General features: G+C 36.3%; 1 protein-coding gene and 1 long non-coding RNA gene across 3 annotated transcripts; both read left to right on the forward strand.

Moving 5' to 3' along the window:
* The first annotated feature begins 1,490 nt into the window (after positions 1-1,490).
* Positions 1,491-8,368, forward strand: LOC147496666 (uncharacterized). 2 transcript variants are annotated; one of them, XR_015195468.1, is made up of 3 exons: positions 1,491-1,658; positions 1,774-1,853; positions 8,346-8,368. It is a non-coding gene; the product is annotated as an uncharacterized LOC147496666 (long non-coding RNA). The 2 variants fall into 2 exon arrangements; XR_015195469.1 differs by having other exon boundaries at positions 8,351-8,368.
* On the forward strand, positions 5,603-8,035 carry LOC147496667 (uncharacterized). The gene is made up of 6 exons (XM_086560780.1): positions 5,603-5,798; positions 5,972-6,731; positions 6,820-7,101; positions 7,190-7,295; positions 7,373-7,549; positions 7,580-8,035. Exons 1-6 carry the CDS (start codon positions 5,603-5,605, stop codon positions 8,033-8,035), a joined length of 1,977 nt encoding a protein of 658 aa, XP_086416906.1.
* Positions 8,369-10,229: the final 1,861 nt, after the last annotated feature.

Consider the following 10,229-nt stretch of genomic DNA (forward strand, 5'->3'; position numbering starts at 1 on the left):
GTTCCCAAGCTTCAAGCTTCGACGAAATCGCGTTCATCTTCTCTTTCAAACTATTTTAATTCTTTCTCATGTGATTCACCTCTCTCTCTCTCTCTCTTCCCTTTTTCTTTCTAACTTTTGTATTCACTCCCTCTCTCCCATCTTTTGTTTTTTTTTCTTTCTCCTGGTCTCTCTCTTTTTCTTTTATTTTAGCACGTTTTTTTTTTCTTTTTTGAAAACCCACAAGAATAGGAAAGAGGGAGCAAAAGAGGGTTCGGTTGTAACCAAACCCCTTTTCTCTCTCTCCCCACGTTTTCTCTCTTTCCTTTTCTCTTATTTTATTATTATTATTATTATTATTTAACTTTATATATATTTAATTAAAAAAGGAATAAAAATAGGGGTGTTATAGGTTACACAAACATCCTCTTATCATTCTGCATCTTACACTCCAAATGCATCATTTCATTTTGTTTGGGGGTGTATGCTTTCATATATTTTTCTATATTGATCCCAACTGTTTAGATTATTAATTAGTATATAGTTAACAGCATATCATCCATCTTATGCATAGTCTTGGAGAATCTGACTTAAAACGACCCCACATATAGTCTTGAATATCTTACTATAAAAGATTCATATTATGTTTTCTCTATGCGTTCCATGGGAGTACATCCTTAAGGTAACTGGGCCCTCCTTTTGGAGTGTGTAGTTGTAAGTGTCGGAACCTTAGTCGACGTATATCTCGCATATTCTTTCACTACTAAAAAAATGGCTTTTTATGACGGCTATTTTTTTTCTACCTTGATGACTTCCGTATAACCCATCATTATTTCTAACTCACCATTAATTTTATGACGCTTGATGTCAAATGTTGACGGTTATAGGTCATGCGTCATAAATATATGTGACGTTTTTTTATCAATGTGTCAAGTTAGTGACTAACAATTGTATACTTACCGTTCATTTTATGACGCATGATGTTAATGTTGACTGTTATACGCTAGCTGTCATAAATATCTTTGACGTTTTTTATTAATGTGTCAAGTTTGGTGTCTAATTTATGAGTTCATTCTCACAAACATCAAGTAAAAAATTGTCTAACTTTTTCCTTCTGGCACTAACCGGTGTTTAATTAATTGTCTAACCATTTGGGAACAATTAAAAACGAAACCATTGTAACCGATTGGTCGAGTGAACTGTGAATATGAATAATTGGGTTAAGTCTCGGGTCAGTAATAGTATACCCATAGTTTGTGATTCCGAACGAAACTTCGGAATTTTGCCTGGAATTTCGGTTTAAAAAAAAACAGAATTCCAAATAAAGAGTCGAAATATTCGAAATTTCGAATGTGATAGGGGTCGAAATTTAATGAATTTCGGATTTTGGATTTGTTGGAATTCCGAAATTCCGAACTATGAGTATACCCAATTCTTAATAACCAAACTTTTTTTTTTTTTTTTTTGGTAACTCAATAACCAAACTTCGCAAATAACCAAAACTGTGAATCCATATCTAATACCGAAGGTAATAAAATCGATATGGAGAAAGAATTTCCCCGCTCAACAAATATACAACGTGCGCTTTCTAATCTAATTCTCGGATTCTCCTAAACCCTAACAGTTTATTATCGTAAGTTGTCAAATTGGGATTAGAGATTGGTTGCCGCGCGAAAGAGGTAAATATTCCCCTTCACTCTGATTCATAGGGATTCGCTTTGGAAACCCTAGCATAGTATCTCAATTATATATAAATTTAAATGTCTGCATCTTTTAACTCATCTTGCATTTCAGAATCGTAGCAGTGTTCTCTTAGAGTCGAACTTGGAGTGGAGTGCGTTGCTTTTGCCAAGGAAGTGATTTCTTATTAGCAAGTAAGATTTTACTTTCATTTTTTGTTATCCTGTTAAGCATTCTATAAAGGTTTTATAATGCTGTTTTGATTTAAAATTTCATTAAATAGGGTGTTTGGAATTTTTTTTAAAGGTATTATCTATACATAACCTGTTTTGGCTGCAATCTTGTTTTACATGTATCTGGATTGCTTTAGTGATTCTTTTTGGGTACTCAACTGGATGCTTATTGCTGATGCTTTTTTTTTGTTGGTTTGTTTGTAAAACTCTTCTGAAGCATGCCATAGTTTCCGAGGGATGTTTTAACATTATATTTTTAAGTGAACTTAGTTCTCCTTATTGAGTTTGATTTGAACTTATATTCTTCCGCATTTGTGTGTGTGTGTATATATATATATCAGATCAAGTAGTAAGAAATGTGTCATAAAAAAATACACTGTTAACACTCATACTTACTTTTGAAGCCTGAACAGATTGGCCAGCAATTTTGGTCACACTAGCCTTCTCTGAGTTAAAAGCTTGTTTAGAACCATTAACCTTTGCATCACCTGTGGGGGTAGCAAGTTTGGTCAGGTTGGGCTTCTTCACTTGTTTAGAACCACTAATCTTAGCATCACCAGAGGAACAGTAGTACCAGAAAGTTCTTTTAGTTTATTCTTATTTGCCACCTGCTTCTTTTTCCCCTAAGCTTGGGTCTTTTTTATATTGCCACTACCCTTAGTTGGAGTCGAAATGGCTACTTCCACCTTCGCCTCCTTCTCTCCATCTTTGGGCTTTGCCACATTAATTTTTTTTCTCAGACCGATTTGGTAGTAGCATCCAAGCACTCTTTTTTGACGGACCACTAACGTGCCCATTAGAACTTCTGCTACGAACAATAAATGCCTTTGCCGGCTTACGAAATATACCAACCAGGTTAGCAATAGCACTCTTCACTCCATTACTATCATTTAACTTGGTTGGTTTAATTGAAAAGAACCTCCTACCAATACATTCTTGCGAACCAAAATTGAATCTCACGGTACTCTCTAGACGACTATATGTTGTGATCATACAAGTGCCCCCTTCTTTTCTAAACTTAAGGTGCGAACTACATTTACTATAGTTAACACTATTACTGAATGGAGAATATTGTAAACAACTCCCTGAATAATTCTGCAGTGTCCTGCATTGTGACTGTCGAGCAAAACCACAAAAAAGTGTAAGAGAATTGCTAGCGTCCTCACCCCTTTAAGGGGTAGGACCATCCTACCTCTAATTAAAACAAGAAAAGGTGACCAGTAAATGTTTTGAGTTGCTTTCTTTAAAATCATTTTTTTAAAGTGGGTTGAGTCCAATTAAAAACAAGAAACAAGAAAAAGGGAAATAGAAGAGAATTCTAGAGACACAGGCGATGTAATTTCTTTTGATGTTTGAGCTGGTCTTCTTTAAATTGATTAAGTCATTTTCTCTTGGTTAGTTATGAACAATTATCAACATATCTTGTGGAAAAGTTACTTTCCAAATCTGTTCCTCTTTAAATTCATAAATCTTCCAAGAAAGGTTATTTACAACATAAGCAATCCACTAAAGCATTTGAAATTTGAACAAATCACACAAGTAGTTATATCTTGTATTGTGGTCATAGTGGAAGTGTGGAACCATGATGGGATGGAACAAAGAAAGTGAGTGCTCCAGACCAGATCCCGTACAAAATATAAGAGAATGTTATGACAAAATTCAGGGGTATGATATGTTCATCACTAGACCAGTTCTGGTGGGACTTTCAGTGAGGGTCGGTTTGTTTTTAGTTTGGATGAGAAGGTAGTGAGTCAACTCACTTCTTGATTTTTGGTCTTTACTTCATTTAGTTTTAATAAAAGAAGAACCTTTAGAAATGGTCAACAAGTAAGTTCTTTTGTCAGATATAAAGGTAGGATAGTCCTACCCCTTAAAGGGGTGAGGACGCTAGCAATTCTCTAAGTGTAAATAATAATAATAATAATAATAATAATAATAATAATAAAATGAATAGAATTAGAGTGTGAAAAGTTAGAAGAAATCATTATTACCATGATTGGTAAACGAGATGAAGTAGAAAACTTGCCTGGTAAAGAACCGAATACAAAGAGTCTATTAAGCTGAAACGCCATTTAGAGATAATGATTATAATAATATGTTGGAATGATAATTTGTTTAGCAGTCAAACAATCCATTTAGAGTGGAGTACGCTCATTGCGTGAAAAATGAGAGAGAGAGAGTCATAGAGCAGTGTCTCCTTTTATATATAGAAGAAGTGTGAATAGTGTGTTACGGACTTACAGTGAACTAGTAATCAAATTGAGATTGTTAGTAAGTAAATTAATTTGCTCCACTGCAAATGCCTACTGGAAAGTAGTAGTGATACAAAAATTAGAGCACTTTTATGGTGCCTATGAGAATACATAGTAATAGAGAAGAATAAAATCACTAACAGATTTAATGATCTTGAAGCGATTATTTTTATTTTTATTTTCTTAACTAAAAGAGTGCAAAATTTGGGTGTTTTCAGGATTTTTGTGTTATACTTTATTCGAAATGGACAAATTGTGGATGTCCAAGGATAGGCTAACAGATGAATATATTGTAGGGGTTAAGAATTTTCTTCTGTTTGCAAATCCAACAGAGAGTGAGACCATTCTCATAAGATGTCCATGCAAACACTGTGTGAATCTTTGTGAGTTTACTCAAAAGGAGGTTAGAAACCACCTTTTGAATCTGTATCGACCAACACTATACTAGCTGGATATATCACGGGGAGAAAAGTCATAATGCAGCCCCTTCTAGTGTTGATGGAAATAGAGACCATCAAGATTATCACAATATGGAAACTCCAGAAGATGCAGCAAGTACAAAAAACTTGCTAGATCTTTGGGCGTGACCAATTCACCGGTGATCCTGTAGAGTTTGAACAATTGCTCCAAGATGCTGAGAAACCATTATATGAAGGGTGTACAAAGTTTACCAAGTTATCAATGGTGGTTAAACTATTCAATCTAAAAGCCAAAGGTGGGTGGTCAGACAAGACTTTTTCAGAGTTACTGAAATTGTTTGGAGAGGTGCTTCCGGAAGGTCATTTACTACCGTCCTCACTGAATAAGGTCAAGAAGACATTGTCCGTCTATGGAATGAAGTATGAAAAGATACATGCATGTCCTAACGACTGCATCCTGTACAGAGGTGACACGTATAAGGATCTTACCGTGTGTCCTACTTGTGGAGCGTCAAGATATAAGGAGAATAAAAATATGAACGAGACAAGTAAAGGTGTGCCTGCAAAAGTTTTGTGGTATTTTCCACCCATCCCAACGTTCAAAAAGATGTTTCAATCTGTGCAAACAACAAAGGATTTGACATGGCATGCTGATGCAAGAGAAGTTGATGACAAATTGTGTCACCCAGTAGATTCCCCAGCATGGAAGACTGTAGATTGCATGTGGCCAGAGTTTGCAGCAGATTCATGAAATCTGCGTCTCGCACTCTCCGCAGATGGTGTCAATCCACACGGTTCTATGAGTAGTAGGTATAGTTGTTGGCCAGTTATGTTGATCACTTACAACCTTCCACCATGGTTGTGCGTGAAGAGAAAGTTTATGATGCTTACATTGTTGATTACAGGTCCACGACAACCAGGGAACGATATTGATGTGTACTTGAGGCCTTTGATTGACGACTTAAAATTTTTATGAAATACTGGGGTCGATGCTTATGATGCTTACCGACATGAATCCTTTACATTGAGAGCTATGCTAATGTGGACAATAAATGATTTTCCCGCACTTGGTAACCTATCTGGCTGTTGCGTTAAAGGATATTATGCTTGTCCAATATGCGGTGAGAATACACCTTTGCTCAGACTGAAGCATTCTAAGAAGATTGTATACATGTCCACCGGAAGATTCCTCCCAAAGAACCACCCTTACGAAAAGCGTAAGAAGATGTTTAATGGTAAACAAGAGTTTCGATCACAAACTTAACTATTAACCGTGAGAAAGTAAAAGAAAAGGTTAAACCGCTTAATATTTCTTGGGGAAAAAAGTTAAGAATGTAATTGCGAAGAATTTAGCAAAACCGAAAGGGCGGAAAAAAGTTACGAAACGAAAAATTGAAGAAGTCAATAGGTAAAAGGAAGCGACAGGGTGCAGAGAAAAAGGCAAAGACGCCAACCACATCAGCAAGGGTTGATACTGGAGTCGATCATATTTTGAAATGTTGGAAAAAGTCATCAATATTTTTTGAACTGGACTATTGGGAGTATTTGCCTGTTAGACACAACTTGGATGTCATGCATATTGAGAATAATGTTTGTGACAACATTATTGGTACATTCCTTAACATTCCTTTCAAAACAAAGGATATTGTTAACAGTCGTCTTGATCTTGAGGAGATGGGAAGGGCGGAGTTGGCACCAAAGATAGGTAAAAGTAAAACTTTCCTACCCCCAGCTTGTTTTACATTATCTAGGGATGAAAAAAGAAGAGTTTGCCAAACATTGCATGAGTTGAAAGTTCCCGAAGGATACTCTTCTAATTTCAAGCCCCGTGTTTCAATGGATGATCTAAAATTACAAGGGCTGAAGTCGCACGATTGCCACGTTTTGATGCAGCAGTTGCTTCCTATGGCTATACGATCTGTCTTGCCAAAGCATGTGAGATATGCAATTGTCAGGTTGTGCTTCTTCTTCAGTGCACTTTGTGCAAAAGTAATAGATGTGCAGCAACTGAGTCAAATTCAAAGAGATGTTGTTGTCACCGTATGTATGCTGGAAAAATACTTTCCCCCGTCATTCTTTGACATCATGGTTCATCTCATGATTCATCTTGTTAGAGAGGTGAAGCTTTGTGGTCCAGTTTTCTTCCGATGGATGTACCCATTTGAGAGGTAAACCAACTTACTGAGCTTTCCTTTATCCTTGGTTTGTATGACATAGTAAACATCATTGTACCATTTTCCCATTGAAATGTCTTAGGTACATGGTGGTGTTGAAGGGTTATGTACGAAACCGCAATCGTCCAGAAGGTTGCATTGCTGAAAATTATATTGCAGAGGAAGCAATTGAGTTTTGCAATGAATTCTTATCTGACTTGGATGCAATTAGAGTTCCTCCCAATTGTAGAATCACTCCTGATGATATGCTGGTGGAGGGAGTTACCCCTGTAGGGGGTTCTGCTGCTGAAGTTGATAGTACTGCCTTGGAGCAAGCGCATCTTTATGTGTTGCACAACACAGGAGTTGTTGAGCCTTACATAGGGTAACATATGTTGATAGTTTATATCCATTCTTCCATTGGTTTAGAATTTCTATAGCTAAATGTGAGATTGCTTTTGGTAACTAAATAGGGAGCACATGGACTACCTGAAGAAAATCCACCCCCGTCAGTCAAAGAAACCAACATGGTTACAAGAAGAACACAATCATACCTTTAGTGATTGGCTTAAAGAAAGGGTACAATTAAGCAATTCTAAAGTACCATTTCTTCTGTAAACTCCATTTAATTGTTACTAACCCTTAAAAGAACACAGGTTTCACAAGAGCGATGCATCACCAATAACAAAGTCTCGGATACCTTAATGTGGATATCTCAAGGGCCTCGGATGCATATATTAAATTATGAGAGCTATATCATCAATGGTTATCGGTTTTCCACAAAAAATCGGGATGCTTCACGTGTCACTCAAAACAGTGGTGTGAGCTTGGTGGTCGCAGCAATGCAAGTTGCAAGTGCGAAGGATAAGAAACCAGCCTTTTCTGATATGTCCTTTTATGGAGTTATTGTTGAAATATGGCTGCTTGATTATTTTAATTTTCACGTTCCAGTGTTCAGGTGTGATTGGGTTGATAGTAGGAATGGTATCAAGAAAGATGATTTGGGTTTCACATTAGTTGATCTTGGTAGAGTTGGGCATAAATCTGATTCGTTTATCTTAGCTTCTCAAGCCAAACAAGTCTTTTTTGTTCCTGACCAACTTGATCATAAGTGGTCAGTTGCTCTGGCAGCTCCTAAAAGATGTTATAATGTTGGCGATATTGGTAATGACGTGTTTGATGGGGACACAGGAGACAAGGTTCATCCTGAAGTATTTCCAAGTGATGATTCTTTTGATTTGATTGATGAATCTCGGTTAGTTTACACACGTGAAGACTATGAGGGAATATGGGTTGAGAATGAATCATCTAAAACCTAGTCATTTTGTTTTATTTTCTTCTCTTTTGTTTCTGGGATTTTTTTATTGTAAGATTCTCTATAAGTTGTCAATTGATCAAGATTTTTTTAAGCCATAGTGAATCTTGTATTTAGTTATTTCTATTAGTTACTTTTTCTGTTTTTCCATTTGGAGCTTTACTTATTTCATGAGTAGACTTCATCTATGCTAGGTATTATTCAAACAAATTGCAATTACTAGGTGTTTATATATATATATTTGTTTTTCCTTCTGTGCATATTCTTGTTCATCTCATATAATACTAATTAATGCCCATTATTATATTTTTAAGCTTAGCCTACTAGCCATGGATCCCAAGAGGTTGTCCATTCAAGGCGAAACACCTATAAGTACCAAAGTAAAAGGAGAGGCTAAATCAGAATGCACTATTTTTCTGGTGATTGGGATGGTATCATCATAAGAGTTCACTTTGATGGGAAAGGTAGGCCTATAGGTCGAAAAGTTTGTAATAAGCTTTCTGGTTGGGAAGGTGCTCTTGCGAGGAGTCTGATTCCCCTAAGTGCTTTTCAAAAGTGGACGAAAGCACCACCAGAACTTTTAAAACTATTATGGGCTGGCATACTAGTAATTTATTTTGAATGTTGAATTTTTATTTTCTTGTCGTTTCTTATCTTGCTTGTAACTTGATTCGGTTTATTTATTCGTGACCCAGATAAGATTTGATATAGATATAAGGTATAGGAAGTCAGTTTTGAAATCGTTTGGAGTTAGATGGAGGACCTTCAAGAATATGTTGACTGTCAAATATATTATGCCATTTAAAGATGATCCCGAGGCACTTTCAAACCACCTGCAAAGTATAAGCTAATTAAAAAAGCTGACTGGGATGCATTTGTGAAGTCGAGATTAACAGAAGAGTTCCAGGTATGTGTGAGACATTTAAATAGGTATATTGTTCTATTTAAATTAATAACTTTTTTTTTATCCATTAGGAGAAAAGTAAGTTACAATCTGCACGAAGGGCAAAGGGTAAGTATAATCACCGAGTTAATAGGCTTGGATATGCTGGCTTGATAGATAAGATGGTAAGGACTTGTACAACTTTTTTAAATCTTAATGTACATAGTAAGCCATATCAAATACTTCATAACTAAATTGATTTTTTTTTTGTATATCTCATTATAGCAAGAAGAGTTGGGAGAATCATTTGATGAGGATGATAGAGCTAGCTTTTGGCTTTTAGCTTAGCAGAACAAGAATGGCGAATACTTTAACGATGATACAAGGAAGGTGGCAGAAAAAATTGTAAGTTTTGAGCTATGCTAGCACGGGTAATAGAGTAAAGTACTAATGTTACAGTCCACCTGAAGTCTAAATATCACCAGCTCTGTGTTCAGCATCCCACAAGCCAATTTCAGGCCATGTCAGACCTTGTTCAATCTGTATTATGTCAGTTGTAGGTCATCTCCTGATGTAGGACAAGGTACTATTCCATATCAATTGGATAGTGCAACTATAGGGATAATGAAGACCATGTTGGCTATATATTAGAATGCTCAACTGTTATGAGCTTTGCTTTAATTCAATATTACATTTATTGCTAGTGTCTTTGGACGTCTTCTAGGTCCCTTGACAACAAGTCCTTAGTGTGTAGGACAGTAGGTCGCCTGAGTACAAGTCGTTAGTGTGTAGGTTGCATAAACATGTTAGGTGAGATTTGGAGATAGCATGTATTGTGTTTGGATTGGTGATTAGTATAATCTCCTTAAACAGCTCCTTTTCATTAGGTTGTTTGATTGAAAATGGCCTGACCAGAAATGGTTAATCGAGCTTGATGAAATAGGCAAACCCCTAGTTTAGTTATCAAGTTTAGACGAATTAGAGCATGTCTAGAGGAACAGATCCTTGTGTTTATGATCAGAGCATTGAACTTACCAATTTTTGTGATCATTATGGAGGTATAAAAAAAAAGAGAGATTGCAGATATTGTCTTCAATACTAGTAGGAGCTAGGCATGGCATCGACTGACTTACTTAATCGACTTGCGATGTTGATCACTCGTACCGACACCCATGAGGTGTAGGGATTAGCATCAAATTATGCCTGAATGCCTTACCTTTAGAGCCCAACAGTTGGTGCTATGTAGGAATTTTGGAGGTTTCAATCATTGTATGTTGTAGAAATGAACTTTAAAAGAGTTTTAATACTGTTATCC

This window comes from Coptis chinensis, chromosome 5 (assembly GCF_015680905.1).
Source record: "Coptis chinensis isolate HL-2020 chromosome 5, ASM1568090v1, whole genome shotgun sequence".
In the NCBI taxonomy this organism is placed as follows: Eukaryota; Viridiplantae; Streptophyta; class Magnoliopsida; order Ranunculales; family Ranunculaceae; genus Coptis; species Coptis chinensis.

Excerpts from the sequence above, each read along its gene's own strand:
- LOC147496667 (XM_086560780.1), top strand. The coding sequence starts at position 5,603 with ATGTGGACAATAAATGATTTTCCCGCACTTGGTAACCTATCTGGCTGT. Across the intron at positions 6,732-6,819 it reads TGGATGTACCCATTTGAGAG|GTACATGGTGGTGTTGAAGG; the intron begins GTAAACCAACTT and ends GAAATGTCTTAG. Across the intron at positions 7,550-7,579 it reads ACAGTGGTGTGAGCTTGGTG|GATAAGAAACCAGCCTTTTC; the intron begins GTCGCAGCAATG and ends GCAAGTGCGAAG.